This window comes from Cnephaeus nilssonii (assembly GCF_951640355.1).
Source record: "Cnephaeus nilssonii genome assembly, chromosome: 14".
Classification (NCBI taxonomy): domain Eukaryota; kingdom Metazoa; phylum Chordata; class Mammalia; order Chiroptera; family Vespertilionidae; genus Cnephaeus; species Cnephaeus nilssonii.
The window spans coordinates 41,878,238-41,899,065 of NC_137085.1; the positions used below are offsets into that span (position 1 = coordinate 41,878,238).

General features: G+C 36.7%; 1 protein-coding gene across 1 annotated transcript in view; it reads right to left on the bottom strand.

Moving 5' to 3' along the window:
* Positions 1-312: 312 nt before the first annotated feature.
* Positions 313-20,828, bottom strand: part of LOC307111323 (uncharacterized protein C9orf85 homolog) — a 51,009-nt gene continuing 30,493 nt past the window's right edge. The window contains exons 2-4 of the mRNA XM_079791121.1: positions 19,642-19,748; positions 2,052-2,165; positions 313-1,513 (exon numbers count right to left, since the gene is read on the bottom strand). Of these exons, the coding sequence (XP_079647247.1) occupies positions 1,360-1,513; positions 2,052-2,165; positions 19,642-19,748 (375 nt within the window). The 3' untranslated portion in view covers positions 313-1,359. The remainder of the gene's footprint in view (positions 1,514-2,051; positions 2,166-19,641; positions 19,749-20,828) is intronic.

The window sequence follows — 20,828 nt, forward strand, 5'->3', positions numbered from 1 at the left end:
TCTAACTAACTGAGCTACCCAGGCAGGGACTATGTTGAAATATTTTAAATTGACATTACACTCTTAACAAGGCAAAATGTATGCTGCACACATATCAAACTGACAGAAATTCAACAATCTGATACCAAATGTTGGAAACGATGCAGAGCACTGGAACTCTGATACACTGCTGTGGGGAAGGGAGATGGCAGTCCTTCTGGAAAGACAGCTGGCACTGTAGCATTACTGATGCCCTTGACCACTGCTAGATTCATATATATAAAAATGTGTACCAAGAAATAAGACGTGTACCAAAAACACGTATAACAATGCTCTAAGCAGTATTGTTTATAATAGGGGAAAAGTGAGATAACTCAAATGTCCGTCAACATTATAGAATATAAAATAAATCGTGGTGCATAAATACAATAGAATAAAACAGAGACATCTCAATGAACTAGTAACAGCTTTTGCAACAACCTGAATCAATCTCACAAATTTCATATTAATAAAATAAAGAAGAGGTACAAAATAAACAAAATATATATCCATATCCACCTATTCAGATACAAACAAAATGGGCAAACTGTTAACAAATATGAATCTAGGTGGATTATACAAAGGTTCATTGCATTATTTTGCTACTTTTCTTTAGGTTTGAGATTTTTCATAATAAAAAGAAAAAAAGTTCAAAAATCAGATAAAGCTAATTTACATTGTTTAGGAGTAGTTTCTTCATCTGTGTGATAGATGTATGAATTTTCTTTATAGGTATTTACTAAACTATACATATTATTTTATGCAGTTTTCTGTATGTATATTTTATAAAAGAAAAAAGGTTAAAATGTGATGATAAAAATATATTTTAAAAAACTGCTACATACTTGTTAAACATTATTATTTTAAAAATTAACTTTTTGCTTTATAAAGCAACCAAACATTAAGTAAGGAGGCTTTTTTTATGGATAATTTACTTGAGATAAATTTATCAAAAGGTACATACTTGAGGACCAATTTTTGAGGCTAATAATAATGTCATCTGATTTTTTCTATGAGATAGTTCTTACAGAACCATCAATTCTGAATCTTATTACTTTGATATTCTTCTACATAATTCCCATGAACTGCATTATGATACCCCAATGCTCACTTGGCAGATCTTTTAGCATATGCTACTTGGAAATTTATTGTAAGAAAACTCTGCATAAGTTTTATAATTGTTCAAATATTATAGACAATTTATATTGTCCAGGTATAAATGTTATCATTTTCTATAGGTCATTCTAAATTCTTTATTAGGATTTCACAGTATTTTTCTGTAAAACCCTCAAAGTCTAAAATTGTTCAGAATTTCATGTTTTCACACTGATTTTTAATATATTAATCTATTTGACTGTCATCTTCTTCTGAGTCATCTAAACCAATATTAAAATCTAAATCATCACTTTCTTTTTTATTTCTTCTGCAGCTTCTTCTACAATTGGAATGCGGATTATTTTCAATGTTTTCTGTCTTTTCTGGTTCTTTATTAAACCTAAAGATGGAAGGAAAAACCTCGTTATTTCCCAGGCTTTCACTATTTACTTGTGTAGATTGAAAATAACTTTACACTACATTTCCTGATTAACAGAAGCCTAATGAAATAAGTAAAGAGAAAAAAATCCTTGAAGACTAAGTTAAAACCCAACGAATTATATTATTATAATTCTTTAATGTCTTTTTCAATATATAGTTATTGACTGTTGTCAAAAAAGTAGGCTCAAAGAAATTAATGCATGATGTCCAATAAAGAAAAGTAGTTACATAATAAGGAACTTTTAAATAATGAGTAATGAATATGAACATCACAGATAAATATTTTAATTTCCTAAAAATATAAAGTTTCACTTATAAAGTTTCACTTCAATCTGTAATGATAAATTAAGACTTTTTTCTATTAGGCATAAAAAGTCTACGTTAGTGTGATACACTGACACTTACTAAGACCCTCAGAGCTAATGAACATTTCCTTAAATAAAATTCGCTTACCAATTACTAAAACAGTAAAACCCAAACATAAAAGAAATACTCACGGAGTAACAATGTCTTCTTTCTTTCCACATTTTGCGCAAACTTCAAGTTCACAGGCACATGGTCTACACATTATGTGATAAGAATCTTTCACTGTCTTTTGTAAACATTTAACACTAAAAGTAGAAAATGAAATCAAACATTAATTTTTACTAATTACCTAAGATGTATGTTATTTGATAAAATGAGGAAGTAAAGCTAAATGTCTAGATAAAAAGCCCAAAAATCAAAACTCCTAAATTCCAATCTCAGAAAAAGGAGGCATATATAAAACTTTAGACGATAATAAAAAAAGAAATTCCAATCTCAGGTATTTATCTTATATAACTTTACATTAAATAAAGCATTTCTAGATAATAGGTTACAGATGTACTTGAGATTTATCTGCTTTCATAATGCCTTAAAAAATGTCATCTGCAAACAGTGACAGTTTTACTTTTCCCTTTCCAACTTGGATGCCCTTTATTACTTTTTCTTGCCTAATTACTCTGGCCAGGACTTACAATACTATGTTGAATAAAAGTGGTAAGAGTGGGCATTCTGTCTTGTTCCTTGTTCTGATCTTACAGGAAAAGCTTTCAGCTTTCTACTGATGAATATGATGTCAGCTGTGGGCTGACATCTATTAAGATGATCATATGATTTTTATCTTTCATTTTGTTAATGTGGTGTATCACATTGATTGATTTGTAGATGATAAACTACTAGTATCCTTGCATTCCTGGAACAAATCCCACTTGATTATGGTATATGATCCTTTTAATGTACTTTTGAATTTGATTTGCTAATATTCTGTTAAGGATTTTTGCTTATATATTAGTCAGGAATATTGGCCTGCAATTTTCTTGTGGTATCATTGTCTAGTTTTAATATCAGTGATGCAGGCCTTATAAAATGGGTTTGGAAGTGTTCCCTCCTCTTCTATTTTTTGGAAGAGTTAAGAAGAGTTGGTATTAATTTTCTTAGAATGTTTGGTAGAAATCAGCAGTGAAGCTGTCTGATCTTGCACTTTTGTTTGTTGGGAATTTTTGATTATTGATTCAATTTCTTTACTAGTAATCCATTCCGATTTTCTCTTCCTTAATGATTCAGTCTTGGCAGATTGTATGTCTAGGAATTTATCTGTTTTTTCTAGGTTGTCAAATTTATTGGTGTACAATTGTTCATAGTAGTCTGTTGTGAATCTTTGTATTTTTTGTGGTATCAGTTATAACATCTCTTTCATTCTGGATTTTATTTATTTGAGTCTTCTCTTTCTAGCTAAAGATTTGTCAATTTTGTTTATTTTTTAACTAATCAACTCATTAATATTTTCTATTGTCTTTTCAGTTTCTGTTTCATTTATTTCAGCTCTGATCTATGTTAATTCCTTCTTTCTAATTGCTTTGTACTTTTTTCTTCTTTCTCTAGGTCCTTGAAGTATAAAGTTAGGTTGTTTGTTTATTGTTGTAAGCAGTTATTGTTGTGAACTTCTCTCTTAGAACAATTACTGTTGCATCCCAATGTTTTGGTATGTTCTATTTCCATTTTCACTTATCTCAGGGTATTTTTTAAAAATTTCTCTTGGATATCTTTTGACCCATTGATTGTTTAATAGCATGTTGCTTCTTCTCCACAAATTAGCAAATTTTATGGTTTTCTTCTTGTAAATTGATTTCTAGTTTCATACTATTGTGGTTGCAAAAGATGCTTGATATAATTTTAATCTTCTTAAATTTTTACCACTTGTTTTGAGGACTAACATATGATTTATCCTCAACAATATTCGATGTGCACTTGAGAATAATGTATATTCCATCGCTTTAGGATAGAATGTTCTGCATACCTATAATAATAAAAGTGTAATATGCTAATTAGACCGGACAGCTGAACGACCTTCCCGATGAAACTGGGGCTTCGAGGGCCGAGGCAAGCTGCCATGGCTGCGAGGGCCGAGCCCCTTGCATGAATTTCGTGCATCGGGCCTCTAGTATCTGTATAATATTGTTAAAATGCCCATACTACTTAAAGCAATATACAGATTCAATGCAACCCCTATCAAAATCTTGATGACATTTTTCACGGAAATAAAAAAAAAAAATTCTGAAATTTATATGCACAAAAGACCCCATATAGCCAAAGCAATATTGAGAAAAATGAACAAAGTTGGAGGCATCATGCTCCCTGATTTCAAACTACATTACAAAGCTATAATGATCAAAATGGTATGATATTGGCATAAAGAGACATACAGGTCAAAGAGAACAGAGAGCCCAGAAATAAACTCACTCATATATAGTCAATTAATTTGCAAAAAAGAAGTCAAAAATATATTAACAGACTCTTCAATAATTGCTGGGAAAACTGGACAGCCTCATACAAAGGAAAAGAAAATGGATCACAATTATACATCATACCCCAAAACTAACTAAAAATGGATTAAAGACTTAAATGTAAGACCTGAAACCATAAAACTTCTAAAAGAAAACATGGGCTGTAAGCAATGATTATTTAAATTTGACACCAAAATTAAAGTTAACAAAAAACAAACAAAAAAAATAAGCAAGTGGGACTAAATCAAACTAAAAAGCTCTGTACAACAAAGGAAACCATCAACAAAATAAAAAGGCAACCTACTGAATAGGGGAAATATAAGTAAAACATATATCTATAAGGGGTGAATATCCAAAATATATAAAGGACTCATACAAATCAATAGCAAAAACAAACAATCTGATTTAAAATTGGGCAGAGAATCTGAATAGACATTTTTCCAAAAACAATAAACAGATGTTCAACATGTATATGAAAAGATGTTCAGTGTCACTAATTCTCAGGAAAATGAAAATCAAAACCACAATGAGATTATTCCTTCAAAAAGCTATTATCAAAAAGACTAGAAATAACAAGTATTGGTGAAGACATAAAGAAAAGAGAACCCTTGTGCACTGTTGGTGAAAATGTAAATTGGTATAGCTAGTGCTATGGAAAAAGTATGGAGGTTCATAAAAAAGTTAAAAAATACAACTACCACATGATTCAGCAATCTACTTCTGGCTATTTATCTGAAGAAAGTGAAATCACTAACTCAAAAAGATATATACACGCCCATGTTCATTGCACCATTATGTATAAAAGACAAGAAATGGTTTAACATCGACCTATGAAGCAGGAGGTCATAGTTCGATTTCCTGACAGGGCACATGCCTGGGTCTCAGGCTCAATCCCCAGTAGGAAGCCAACCAATGATCCTCTCTCATCACTGATGTCTCTCTGTCTCTCTCGGTCTCTCTCACTTTCTGAAATCAATAAAAATCTATTTTTAAAAATCCACTTTAAACATAAATATATAGTTAAAAAGAAAGTATAGTACCATGACAATGAAGGAATAAATTTTCCAAAAACACACAATATTCCTGAATGTTTATGTACCCAACAACAGGCTGTTAAAATAAATGAGGGAAAACTATGAAATAAAAAGAGAAATAGACAAGTTCATAATTACAACTAGGGACTTCATCTCCTCTCTCTGTAACTAACTGGGTAAATAGACAAAAAAAAAAAAAATTCAATAAAGATATAGAACACCTGGTTGACAGAAGACTATGAACCAAATTGACATTTATAGAACCCTCCACCCAACAAGAGCAATATGTCCTTTTCAGGTACACATGAAATATTCTCCAAGATAGATCATATCTGAGCCATAAAACCAACCTCAATAAATTAAAAAAACAAAACAAAACAAAAAAACACACCTGTAAACTTATACGAAATATGTTCTCTTACCAAAGTGAAATTGACTGGAAATCAGTAACAGAAAAATATATGGAAAATGCCCAAATATCTATAAATTAGAACACTTCTGAAGAATCTTCAGGTCAAAGAGGAAGTCACAAAAAAATTAGAAAATATTTTGACTGAATGACAATGAAAACACATAATCAAAATTTGTAGAAAGAAGCTAAAAAAGTTCTTAGGAAATATATATAATTACATGTTTATATTAAACAAGAAAAACAATCTAAACTTCCACCTTAAGAAAATAGAAAAAGACAAATAAATTAAACTAAAAGCAAACAAAAGGAAGAAATATTGATATAAACAGAAAATAATGAAATTGAAAACAGTGAAAATTAATAACACCAAAACCAGGCTCAATGAAAAGATTAATATAATTCACAAACACATAACCAAACTGATCAGGACAAAAAAAGAGAAGAAACAAATTACCAATATCAGGAATCGAAGAAGGGACAGCATTACAGATCCAACAGATATTGAAAGACTAATAATAAAATTTTACTGACAACTCTATGCCCATCAATCAAACAACATCATTGAAATGCACAAATTTGGGAAAGAAACGTTATCAAAACTTGCTTAAAAAGTAATACTTAATCTAAAAATTCCTCTATCCATTAAAGAAAAATTTAATCATAGTTAAAAACTCTCTAACAGGTAAAACTCCAGACCCAAATGGCTTCATTGATGAATTCTACCAAACATCTACACTAATAAAAGAGAAACATGCAAATTGACCATCCCTCCGCTACGCCCACCAGCCAATCAGGAGCGAGTATGCAAATTAACCCAACAAAGATGGCGGAGGCCACGGAGCTGGAGCGAGCAGGAGGCTTGGGTTGCCCCCCGCAATGGAGGAAGAGAAGCTTCCTGCCCACCCTGGCCTCCCTTCAAGGAGGGGCTGGAGGAAAAAAAAAAAAAAGGAGGGGCTGGGAGCCTGGGTCACCGGGGGTCATGGCCAGCCTGAAAATGGACCTCAGCCACTCACCCAGGCTGGCCACGCTCCCCCAGCAGGGAACCTCACCCCATGGGGCGTGGCCGGCCTGCAAACCACCACAGGCCCCTCGCCCAGGCCGCCCCATGCCTGAAGGGAACCCCCACCCTGATCTGGGACACCCTTCAGGGCAAACCAGCCGGCCCCTACCTGTGCACCAGGCCTCTATACTAATAAAAGGGTAATATGTTAATTAGACTGGGAGACCTTCCAGACGTTCTTCCGGACAAAGCCATGGTGGCGGGGCTGAGGTAGAGGCGGGAGAGCAGTTGTGGGTGATCAGGCCAGGATGGGACGGCAGTTGTGGGTGATCAGGCTGGTGGGGGGGAGGGCCGTTGGGGTGAGCAGACCAGCAGGGGGCGAGCAGGCCATCAGTGGGGGTCAGTTGGGGGTGATCAGGACAGTGGGGGGGGCAGTTTAGAGTGAGCAGGCCAGCAGGGGGCAGTTGGGGGTGATCAGGCCAGCAGAGGGGCAGTTGGGGGCGAGCAGGCCGGCAGGGAGGGCAGTTTGGGGCGAGCACACTGGCACGGGGGGCAGTTGGGGGTGATCAGGCTGGTGGGGGGGCATTTGAGGGCGAGCAGGCGGGCGGTCGGGGCAGTTGGGGGTGATCAGGACAGCAAGCAGAGTGGTTAGGGGCAATCAGGCAGGCAGGCAGGCAGGTGAGCAGTTAGGAGCCAGCAGTCCCGGATTGCGAGAGGGATGTCTGACTGCCGGTTTAGGCCCGTTCCCTGTAAACCGGCAGTAGGACATCCTTCTAGGGGTCCCAGATTGGAGAGGGTGTAGGCCGGGCTGAGGGATACCCCCCCCCCCCCGTGCACGAATTTCATGCACCGGGCCACTAGTTTAAGAAATAATACTGATTTTATACAAAAACCTTCCAAAAAACAAAACAGGAAGAAACAGTTCCCAACTTATTTGATGAGGCCCTATAGCAAAACAAAACAAACATAAAATTACAGATTAGTAATTCTAATAAACATAGATATAAAAATCTATGACAAAATGTTTGCAAATCAAATCTAGCAAAATATAAAAAGGATATATATAATGACTAAGTGGGGTTTACCCAAGGGCATGCAATACTAATTCAATATTAATATCAATAAATGTAATTCACCAAATCAGTGTTCTAAGGAAGACAAACCATATGATAATTTCAATAGATGCAGAAAAAGCATTTGACAAAATTTAATAACCATTCAGAATAAAAAGCCTCAGTAAACTAAGAACTGGAGGAAAATTCTTCAACCTCATAAAGAGCATCTACAAAGAATCTACAACCAATATCATACTTAATGATAAAAGACTGAATACCTTCCCCATAAAATCAGGAGCAAGGCAAGTGTATCTGCCCTCATCACTCCCAGACAGCACAAGATCAAATGAAATAAAAGCCATACAGATTGGAAAGCAAGAAATAAAACTGTGTTCATATAGAAAATCCCAAAGAATCTATTTTTTAAAGTATTAGAAATAAAATGTGAGTTTATTAAAGTCACAATATATAGTCAGTAAACAAAAATAAACTGTATTTCTACATTGTAGCAATGACCAGTGATTTTCTGTAAAAATTGACAAGCTGATTCTAAAAGTTATTTTTTTTAAAAAAGCTAAGAAACTATAATAGTCAAAACCACTTTCAAAAAGAAAAAAAAGGTTGGAAGATTCTCCTGACTGGATTTCAAGACTTACCATATAGCCCAGTAATCAAGATAGTGTGGTTGGTGACAGACACACAGATTAATGAGATAGAATGGAATCCAAAAATAAACCCATACATATGTCAACTAATTTCCAACATAGGACAACGGGAATTCAAGGAAGAAAGGGTAGCTTTTTTCAACAAATGATGCTGGAATAATTGAAGAGCCATAAAATCAACAGGAAATGAGTTATAAACCCAAATATAAAAGCAGAAAATATTTGCAAAACACATATCTGATAAAATAGTTATACTCAGGATATAAGAAAACTTTTAAAACTCAGTAATAAGTAAACAAAACAACTCAATAAAAAATTAGCTAATGAACAGAAAGAACTACCCCAAGGAAGAAATAGTGATGCCAAATGAGCACATGAAAAGGTGCTTAGCACCAGTGGTCATCAGAGACATGCAAATTTTAATCACAATGAGATTCAGCTTATGGCTAAAATATCTGGAACTCTCAAACTATTGATGGGAATGTAAATGGTATAGCCACTCTGGAAAAGTTAGACAGTTCAATATAAAAACAACCTTACCATACAATCCAGCAATCTCACTGCTACATATTTGCCCCGCCAAAAATGAAAACATATGTTCACACAAAACCTGTACATAAATGTTTATGGCAGTGTAATTCATAACCACCAAAAACTAGCAAAACCTTAATGTCCATCAACTGGTAGAATGGATGAACACTTGGTGGTCGAATCAGTGGAAAAATAAGTTTGGATTAGGAAAATTTTCAGCGTTGTATTGTTTTTTTTGCTTTAATTTTTTTAAAGTTTTAAAATAATTTTAAAGAAAACCTATTTTGGCTAGGTTCATTTCAGGATTTAAGAAAATTACAATGTTTTCATTTCTCTATGTTGTTTCACACCAGGGACTTCAGGGGTAAACCAATCCTTAATTATCTAAATAGCTAATTCAGGGATAAAATTATTTACTGAATTGTCAAAGTTAAAATTTACATGTAAACTAGGCATAAAAATGGGATCTCCTGTTTTGAAATCTGAAGTCAAAAGATCACAGATTCTACATTCTAGCCCAACTAATCCCCAAAACAGTGCCTCAAACACTGGCTCAATCACCTGCATAGCTTATTCGAATGCAGATTAATGGCTACACCCATTATTTACATAATCAGAATTTTGGGAATGGGTCCCAATCTGTCAGTTAAACTCTTTAAGACATTCTTATGCACACTGCCACTTGTAAACCCCTGACTGGATCAAAGAAATACTTCCTTGATGTGGGGGCTTTCTTTCCAGTGTTCCCACTGCTGGCTGAGAAAAGGCCAATTTGGAGAAGAGAAGGAATTCTATTGCTGAAATAGATTATTCTCTTTTCAAATTTAAATTCATTCTGAAAACCGGTTAGGTTATATTAAGCTAGTACTTCTATGACTATAACCTATTTGTAAGGAGATACACACATATTTTATAACTGACATGTTTCCTCATGTTTGTGAAAATGTAAATTATATACATTTTTAGATGTTTACCATCTTCCCAGTTTCTGTCACAGAAGTGGGACCTTGATGTGCCTTCTCTTTCAAAACTCTTAATCCATGCTTGACATCCTCACTGGAAGTAGAATGAGAGAAGGTCTGAAAGTAATTGAGTTTCTGGATTTTTTTTTTTTTTTTACCACAATAGAATATCTGCCTAGCCTTCGAATCTTTTTTTTTTTTTTTAAGGCAAATTATCATTTATTTATTTTTATTTATTTATTTATTTATTTATTTATTTTATTGAGGTATTATATGTGTACATATCTTATCATTACTAGCCTTCGAATCTTGATCTTAATAATTAAATGGTTTAGATATTATTTTAATGATACATTATATGAATTCCAAATTGTCATAAAACTCATGAAACACACTGAAACATCTTTAAAATAACTGCAAATTATTTAACCACTCCTGAGAATGTGTTTTTCATATAAAAAACATAGTAAGGAGAGACTTTAAAATCACCTAATATAAGTTTTACCTAATTTTCCTTAAAAAATAACTAGATTTAGAAAATTTTGTGAGTACATTGCAAAGAGAACTTCAGATATTAAAATAATGATGGTTTTTGCCTTTTTTTCATTTCTCCATAGCATATAATTCCTAGGAAAATCCAACAATCTTGACCATTCATATACCACAAGTAATTATTTTAATGAAAACTGTGTTCAAATAAAAAACACAGGTCATTCCTATAAACCATGTTTACTAACAAAGGAGATAGTAATACCCTTTTTTAGAATGTTATTTTAAAAGTAAAAAGACATTTACCTTTTTATAATGAAAAACACACAAAAAAGTAATTAAAAGTTAAAAAATGTTCATTACATATTTAAGGATGAAAATCAGAGACAAAATTTGAAGTTTTCAATGGACCACTTGTCTCACTAATATTTTTATTTTTAAAGTTATTTTTCATTGGAAAGTTATTGATATTAACACTTTATGGGCATATGTTATTTATATTCATATTATTTATTAAATAATTATTTTTAAATATGTCTATTCATATCTAATATAAATATCAATATACATAAAACCCATATACATATATAAACCAAGCTCTCTGCGGTCCTCAGTCATTTTTAAGAATATAAAATGGGCCCTAACCGGTTTGGCTCAGTGGATAGAGTGTTGGCCTGCGGACTGAAAGGTCCCAGGTTCGATTCCGGTCAAGGGCATGTACGTTGGTTGTGGGCACATCCCCAGTAGGGGTTGTGCAGGAGGCAGCGGATCGATGTTTCTCCTCATCAATGTTTCTAACTCTCTATCCCTCTCCCTTCCTCTCTATAAAAAAATCAATAAAATATATTTTAAAAAAGAATATAAAATGGTCCTGAGAACACAAGCATGAGAACCAGTGATATCTATATATACAAAAGCCTAATATGCAAAGTTTCCCTCCGGGCGGGAGTTAGACCAACTGAGCTCACTATGATGTGTGCTGACCACCAGGGTGCAGTGCGGAACAAAGGAAGGCCCTGGCCGGCATCGGCAGCCAGGAAGGGAGGCCCCGGCTGGCAGCCGGCAGCTGCTAGGGACCCTAGCCATGCACGAATTTCGTGTACTGGGTCTCTGGTATACAATAAATACCAATGGGGAAAAGAATTGATCTTATATTTCTAGTACTTACTAGAAATAAAAGGCTTACTTTACTCTGCCACAACTTTTCTGGCACTGCCTCCAGTTCTTGGTTATATTATTGCACTTTAACCTTTATCATAATTAAGCTCCACTTGTATACTCTCACATATTCGATGACTAAGTGCTTTCGTAAACAGTGAGCTGTGCTACTCCACCCTTACTGTGCAAATAATAGAAACCTAACATTGACAGAATTCCACAATACATTTCCTCCAAGGGCTCTAAGTAATCTGTGCTAACAGAGAAAGATTCTGAAACTATACTAAGGAATTACATCATATGCTACTTAGAAAATGTTTTTAAGAAAACAATATCCCCAAATTCCAAGAACTTTGAAAGTTATAATTCACTTTCGTGTGTCCCTAAATGAGGTGTTTGAAAATAAGTAGAAAGATCAAACCAACTTTCCCCTTCCTTCCTTCCTTCCTTCCTTCCTTCCTTCCTTCCTTCCTTTCTCGCTCTCTCTCTCTCTCTCTCTCTCTCTCTCTCTCTCTCTCTGTTTCTTTTTAATTGATTTGAGAGACAAAGGAAGAGGGAGGGAGAGAGAGACACAGAGAGAGAAATATCAATGTGAGAGTGAAACATTAATCAGTTGTCTCCTGTACACACCTACTGGAGACCAAACCCACAACCTGGGCATGTGCTCTGACCGGGAATGGAACTGGTGACCTTTTGGTGCACAGGCCACTCAACCAACTGAGCCACACTGGCCAGGGCTGGACGAACTTTTCTTGTTGCAGTAGATTTGATTAGAATAATTCTTAAGAGTATATAATAATTCACCTCTGACCAAGAGTAGTTTAGGAAAAAAGAGAAAATCAAAATCATTACACTTTAGGTCAGGCAATTTTAAATCAAACCTTGCTGTATCAATATTAATGTCAAAAAGTAGGCTTCATACACAGGTGAGCGATTGATGACACTAATGAAAACACTTTTACCTTTAATTAGTATGTTCAAAGCAGATAGAAAATCTTCTTTGTGACAGACAGCACTGATTAATGTTCATGGATCAACATCCTATATAATAAAAGCCTAATATGCTAAGTGTCTGGTCATCCGGTCGGCCGTTCAACCACTCAAAGCGTAATATGCTAATGATATGCTAAGACTGCTCAACCGCTCGCTATGACGTGCACTGACAATCAGGGGGCAGTCGACTGGTCGACCAGTAGCTATGACGTGCACTGAACACCACGGACAGATGCTCCGACTGGTAGGTTAGCTTGCTGCTGTGGTCTGGCCAATCAGGTCTGGCCAACCTCCCATGATCCCCACACCCACCCCCCCGGCCCCAATTGTGCACCGGTGGGGTCCCTTGGCCTGGCCTGTGCCCTCTCACAATCCGGGACCCCTCAGGGGATGTCAGAGAGCTGGTTTTGGCCCAACGGCGGAACGACTGGTCGCTATGACGCGCACTGATCACCAGAGGACAGATGCTCAATGCAGGAGCTACCCCCTGGTGGTCAGTGTGCTCCCACAGGGGGAGCGCCGCTCAGCAAGAAGCCCTGGCAAGCACAGCAGTGGTGGCGGGAGCCTCTCCTGCTTCTATGGTAGCGCTACGCATATCCCCTGGGGAGCGGGCCTAAGCCAGCAGTCAGACATCCCCATGAGGGCTCCCAGACTGCAAGAGGGCGCATGCCGGGCTGAGGGATGAATTTCGTGCACCGAGCCTCTAGTTATATAATAAGAGGAAATATAAATGAAAAAAATGACAATTTATGTGGAACCCCCAAAAGATATACAGGGACAGCTCGAGATTAACTGCATTGTCTATTAAAGAAAACAGGGTTCTTGATTATCTTTCCCTCCATTCTCTGGTGCCTTCCTCAAAATGTTTTCTATAAACATTGTTTATAGGAAGTGCTCTTCTACTTTTAATTTATAACTTAAAAAAATTGATTTTAGAAAGAGAAAGGGGAGAGAGAGAGGAAGGGAGAGAGAGAAAGAGAGAGAAACACACAGAGAGAAACATTGATTTTTGTTGTCCCATTTATTTATGCATTCTTTGGTTTATTCTTGTATGTGCCCTGAACCCATAACCTTGTTGTATCTTGAGGTCATTCTAATCAACTCAGTTGCCCAGCCAGGGCCTAATTTATAACTTTTCTAAATCTATCTCTCCTGTTTTCACTTCATCATTAGTCTGCAATTTTACCTTATGCCCTAAAAACAAGTAATTAATGCCAATTGATGGACAAAGACTCTAGTGCCAAAGAATGAGTGCAAGGTACTGCCATAAATATGACCTCAAGCTGGTGAGTATATCTGGTGCTCTCGGTGTATTAATTTGCTTTCTTTGATAAATGAGTGCAGTGGTCCTCTTTATTAAGCAGAATTTTAGGAGTACAAACTTCTTTCCTTTAAAAATAAGGGGTTAAAGAATGCTGGCAAGGGTATGGAGAAATTGGAATCCTTGTGCACTGTGGGTGGGATTGTAAAATGGTGCAATCACTATGGAAAAAGTATGGAGAGTCCTCAAAAACTTAAAAATAGAACTACTGTATGATTCAGCAACAGTCTTAAAGAGATATTTACACAATGTTCATAGCAATATTCATAATAGGCAACAGACGAATGATAAAGTGAAAACAGAGAGACAGATTTAGTAAAAAAAAGTTATAATTTACGCCCTGTCTAGGCAGCTGAGTTGGTTAGAGTGTCCTCCCAAAACACAATTGTGAAAGCAACACAAATGTCCATCAGGGGATGAATAAACTGTGCTGTACACACACACACACACACACACACTCACACACAGCATGCACACACACACACAGAAATATTATTCATCCTTAAAAAGTAAGGGAATTCTATCACATGCTACAACCCAGAAGAGCCTTTAAGACATTATGCTTAGTGAAATACACTGGTCACAGAAGGACAAATACTGTATAAATTTCATTTATATGAGGTCTTTAAAGTAGTTAAATTCATAGCAATACAAAGTAGAATGGTGGTTACCAGGAGATGGAAGGAGCACACCAGGGAGTTGTGGTTTAATGTGAATAGTTTCAAACTTGCAAGATGAAAAAGTCCTGGAGATGTGTTGAACAGCAACGTGAATATTCTTAACATTACTGAACTATCTACACTTAAAAATGCTTAAGATGGTAAATATTATGTTGTATGTTTTTTACTACCACCAGAAAAGTAGATAAATGTTAACTTTAAAAAAAACAGGGCTCGCCAAAACCGGTTTGGCTCAGTGGATAGAGCGTCGGCCTGCGGACTGAAGGGTCCCGGGTTCGATTCCGGTCAAGGGCATGTACCTTGGTTGCGGGCACATCCCCACTGGGAGGTGTGCAGGAGGCAGCTGATCGATGTTTCTCTATCATCGATGTTTCTAACTCTCTATCCCTCTCTCTTCCTCTCTGTGAAAAATCAATAAAATATATTTAAAAAAAAAAAAAAAAAACAGGGCTGATCTAAAAAAGATTATCTTGAAGGTCAGAGTTTGGCTAATTTGATTGAAAAACTTTTGTAGTAAAGAGGGAGCCAGCATATTGTTAGAGAGGTAAATCACGGAATGGCATGACTTGTTAGCAACATCTCATCCCCCTCTGTCTCATTTTCTCCCCAATAGAATTATTTTTTGTTTTCCCAGGCTCAACTATCCCATACACTATAGTAGACATATAAAAGCAGGACTTCTCTGGGAACAAAGCTCCCCTCCTGCTGCTAGAAACCCAACTCTTCCCCATAGGAGGCCTTAAAACATTTATGTGCAACAAGCCTTTTAAAAACATTCATTTACTCAAACTCCAGACCAATGGAGGTATCTATAATAATAAAAGCGTAATATGCAAATCGACCAAACAGCCAAACAGCAGAACGACTGTCTGGATCACTACGCTGACACGCACTGGCGCCAGGCCAGCCAAGGCAGGTGTGATGCAATTGGTCGGGCGGGGGGGGGGGGGGGCCTGCCATCGCCCCAGGATCGCCCTGCAGAGGGAGGCCCAGGCCACTGGCCAGCGGGGTGATCAATCGGGGGGAGGGAGGGGGGGACTCCACAATTGCCCTGCAGAGGGAGGCCCAGGCTACTCAGCTGGCGGCGCTGCAGTGGGAGATCGATCAAGGGGCTCCCGGACTGTGAGAGGGCGCAGGCCGGGCTGAGGTACCCCCCCACCCCCGAGTGCACGAATTTCGTACACGAACTCATGCACCGGGCCTCTAGTTTGAGTATAACTGAGATAGAAGATTATTTATTTATTTAATGCAATGAAGTATGAAGAGATAAGGACTGCCTTGGGCAGTCAATGGGAATAAAAACTAAAAGGCAATACATTTAAAAACTATTAGTTAGAAAGGGCTAAACACCTGGATGTGAAGACCAGGTCCTCAGGAGGAGTGCCTTTGTTTGATGAAAAGCAGTGTGTTAGGCAAAAAGCACCTACATGTTGTGAAAATGGTGGGCTAGACATCCCTAGAGCAATGTTGGTTCCAAGGCATGTTCTTTCCTTCTTCACCTGAATTACTTTTAGGATGAAATCTACTTTCAACCACATTCTTCTTGTGGCATTTAAGCTCCCTTCTCCCCATTCAGAACAGTTCTGTTTTAGCCTGCTGTATTTAATGAACTCCCTGGCAAACTTTTGTTTTATTCAAGAATTCTATAGCTGCAAAGTCTGAAAAACACTAACCTAAGATATTGAAGGGACCAAAGTTTTGCCACCCTGAAGCTGCCTTTTTGGCATATTGATTTTAAACTGTTTATTAAGAAACAAAAGACTCAGAAAGAACCTTTGCCCCCCCCCCCCCCCCCTTTCCTGCCCAAGAGATGCAGACAGAAACCTGCTTTGGGAAGGGAACCTTGGCTTAATCACCTTAAGAATCTTCACCCTAGCATTAGTCAGGAAGATTCCACCTTGACAGCAAGAATATTCCTGCCACTCATGGTCTGCTCTCCCTCAACAACCTATAAATTGCCCATTCTCACTCCTGAAATCTAAGACTCCATTCCCGCCTTCCCCGCCACCTCCCCCAACCCCCGCCTTTTCTCCTTTGTCCCAAAACATCTTATATACCCAATGTTGCCTCACTGTCTTTGGAATTTTCATGACAATGTGAATTCCCCATGAACATGTATTAAAACCTTGATTTTCTCCTGCTAATCTGTCCCTGATAATTTTATTAGTCCAGCCTACAAAAACTTAGAAGTTGAAGAGTATTAATATTCTTTTAGCCCCCACAGTATACAGTGTATGACGCTTCAGTGGCTTGACCCTGTGAGTATCCATTGATTTTGCACATAGCAGTTTCTCAACCAAGACACTATTGACATGTTGGGTTGGATAGGTCTTTGTTGTGGGGGCTGTGCTGTGTGGTGTAGGATGTTTGGTAGCATCCCTGGCCTCTACCCACTATATGCCAGTAGCATCCCTCCCAGATCCTATAGTCATGACAATAAAAAATTTCTCCAGACATTCCCAAATGTCCCTGGGGTCAAAATCCCCTTTCCTGTTGAGAACTACTGATACAGAGGACTTACGGGTCCAAGTCTAAACTCAGACCCCAATCTGTTTTGGGCCTGCTGCTGTGTTATTCCAGCTTCTCCTTTCTTTTCCACTACTATGGCCATGTTAAACATTAGCTAGCACTGTATTTTTCTTTTATGGGTAGGAAGAGAAAAGAAGCAGCTAGAGATTCTAACACAAGTTTGGGTATTTGCCTACCATACTTGTAAATTAATAGGAGAAAAGGATTACTTAGTTACCTGAAATACAAGGCAGAAGAAGTCTGTAGGTACCAGTTTAGGCATTTCAGTATCTGAATGTAAAATTTGTTTCTCTAAATACATGTTTGTTTTTTTTTAAAGGTAGGATTTAATAAGTATAAATCCTAACAAAAGAAAAATTTAATTTGTTAGTGATTATACTTGATCAAAGCTTCAGTGGGGGTCTAAAATACATATAAATACTTTTCCTCCCACTTTTTCTAAATTCTTCTGGTTTGGCTAATAACCAAATTAAAAAGATAGAGATTAACAGGAGAAAATAAAGTTTAATACATGCACATGGGGAATTCACATAGACATGATAAACCTATAAAAATTCCAAAGACAGTGAGGCAACATTGGGTATGTAAGACATTTCTGGACAAGGAGAAAAGGGGGGATAATAGATTTCAGAAGTGAGAATGGGCAATTTACAGGTAGTTGAGGAAGACAAAACATACCTGGCAGGAAAATCCGTGTGAGGTGACTCAGACACAATGGGGCACAGTGGGTATCTAGCTAAAACAGGCACCTGCCTGAAGTTCTCTTGTTTACCCTACTTAATTCAAATTGGACTAAGGGGAATATCATAAGATCTCCTTCCAGAAGCTGGGTTCTTTGTCTGAAACTCTTGGGCAGGGAAGGGGGGAGAGTCAAAGGTTCTTTCCGGGTCTTTTGTTTCTTAGTAAACAGCTTAAAAATCAACATCCCAAAAAGCAGCTTCAGGGTGGCAGAATTTTGACCCCTTCACATCCCATCAAGCATCTTTCATCACTGCATTTAAATCCCTTACAATGTTGGTCAAGTCTTAATATGCAGAGAAAGCAAGGTGGATATAGATGAGTTATCCTCTCAGTGCTAGATTAGAGTTTGAAAGTTGGGCTTTCTAAAATAACTCATGTGTCACATATTCAGTGTAATCTGAAATTCATAATGTTCTAGGCCAGACAGGTGACCTCTTAAGTAACACGTTTGGACCATGTTTGGACTAGTAGTTTCTTAGTCTCTCATTAGCCATCATTTGTTTTGCAATACCTAAGGCTTCTTTATTTCTAGAGATCTTCCTTTAGGCCTTAATGTCATGTTATCTGCATTTTGGTACTTATACAATATATTTTATTTCCCGCATTTTACACTCACCACCAGCTATTTTATGGCTAACCTCATCTGCCTCAGGGTGAAGCAGCTCCTGAGCTCTTCATCTCCTGGACCTAACTGAGGTCTCTCAAGGCCTCTGGGTTACACCATACTGCCCAGGCAGTGGCAACATCACCCTGAACTTCCCTGACTCCAAGTTATAGATTCACAAAACGTCTGACATAATTTTTCAATAAAAATAAACAGCAAAGGTTATATCATGTTTATTTTTTAGACTAACCTTCCAAACTTTAAGTAAAACTTCCTCCCATGAAGGAAGAGAGAATACATTTAAGGAAGTTGCCACTACTACTCAAAAACTAAAAGGAAAATAAAGCAAAAATGCATAACTGTGTTCTAAATAGCTACTACATAGACTACCAAACTAAAACTCAGAATGTAAAAACACTATCACATACATTAATGCTAACTTTTATATTTCAAATGATCACTTTTCTCTTTTAGGCAGAAATTACCCTCCAGTGTGGCCCTTATTCAGCTGAGCTAAAGGATATAAGGGAGCAACATTAGGATGCACATAAGGCTGATAAAACAAAATCCAAGAATTAAAGAAAAAGGCTGAGGGATAGAAGAATGAGAAACAAAGTCCAGTATCTTTTCATTTAAACCCAACTATTCAAAGGAATGAAATTATAACTTATCAATTTAGCAGTTTATTTATGATACTCCAGCTCAGCCATTTCAGTAATCTTCATGGGTTGCATTAAAAAGTCAGAGCTGTTTTAAGGCCCCCTTGGTAGAGATGATCCATAGTAAATATTGTTACCTCATCAGTGAGAAGTAGACTTGCAAAACAAATATTCCCCTCTCTGCCCTAACCCACCTTTTATGCACAAGAGTCTATAAAAATGGTGCATTATTACTTATGGAAGAATGGGTCAGGGAATGATCAATCCAGTTTTTCAATCTATTTGCCTTCACAAAGCAGGATTCAGCATATAAGATAAAATTGTACATGGGAGAATGGAATTTTTTTTCCATTTACCTTAATATTTATTTGAATACAATTTTAAAAATTGGGGAATGAAATAATAAACTATATGATACTGGCAAGGTAATTAATAAACTTAACTCACCATTTTTTAGGCTTTGACAATGGTTTGTATTTGCTGTATTTTACACGCCATTCAAGAACTTCTTTACAGCGCTGACATACTCCATCATGAAGTTTTGTATTAATTTTCTAAAAAAAACAAAGAGAAAAGCAAATTGAGAATTTCATCTGTGAGCTAGCATTGCAAACCCCATGAACAAGGCACACAAGAAAGTTAAGTTTTTTAAAAACAGCAACCTAACTGTAATCTGTGTTAACGCCTTATATGTATTTTTATGTACATTCCTCAATTTGCTTCTTTACAAAAGCAAAGATTCTTAACTGGTGTTCCTCAGAAACATCTAAGAAACTTTTTAACCTGCAGGAGTATTTTGAGAAAGTCCTCACCATTGATTCTGATGTGTACATATGTTAAAACTCAAACTGTACAGTTATGTGCATTTTACTGTATGTAAGTTATACCTCAATAAAAATGTAATAATAAAGAAAACCTAATTCACATTTTAAGATTTGACAATTCACACTTTACCATTGAAAAATGAGAAATTAGATATAGAAATGAGATCGTTCTAAATTGTCAGTCTATAGTGGAGACTATGAAACTTGAGAAAGGAGTGCCAGGGAGAAGCAGTTGCAAGCAAGAAGACATTTAATTACTCAATTGAATCCTTTTGTATTCTCATGTAAAGAAAAATGTTTTAGAAAAGTTACCTTACGTGTCCTGACCGGTTTGGCTCAGTGGATAGAGTGTCGGCCTGCGGACTCAGGGGTTCCAGGTTCGATTCCGGTCAAGGGCATGTACCTTGGTTGCAGGCACATACCCGGTAGGAAGTGTGCAGGAGGCAGCTGATTGATGTTTCTCTCTCATTGATGTTTCTAACTCTAACCCTCTCCCTTCCTCTCTGTAAAAAAATCAATAAAATATATTTCTTTTTAAAAAAGAAAAGTTACCTTGCTAATCTTGTTTCTTCAAGACAGAAAATAAATACTCATATGCAGTAAATATCAGTGGTGGGAAAAGGGCTTTAGGAGGGGGAAAACCCCATTTTTATTATAATTTTCTTTTCAAAGTGTGTTGGGAATTAAGGAGAATGGAAATTTTTTAAATGTGTTGTGTTCTCCATAATAGTTTTATATTCGATAACATGTTCATCTGATTCAGAACCTAGATTATATATTTTCACTAAGTACTCTGAGAATTCTCTAACT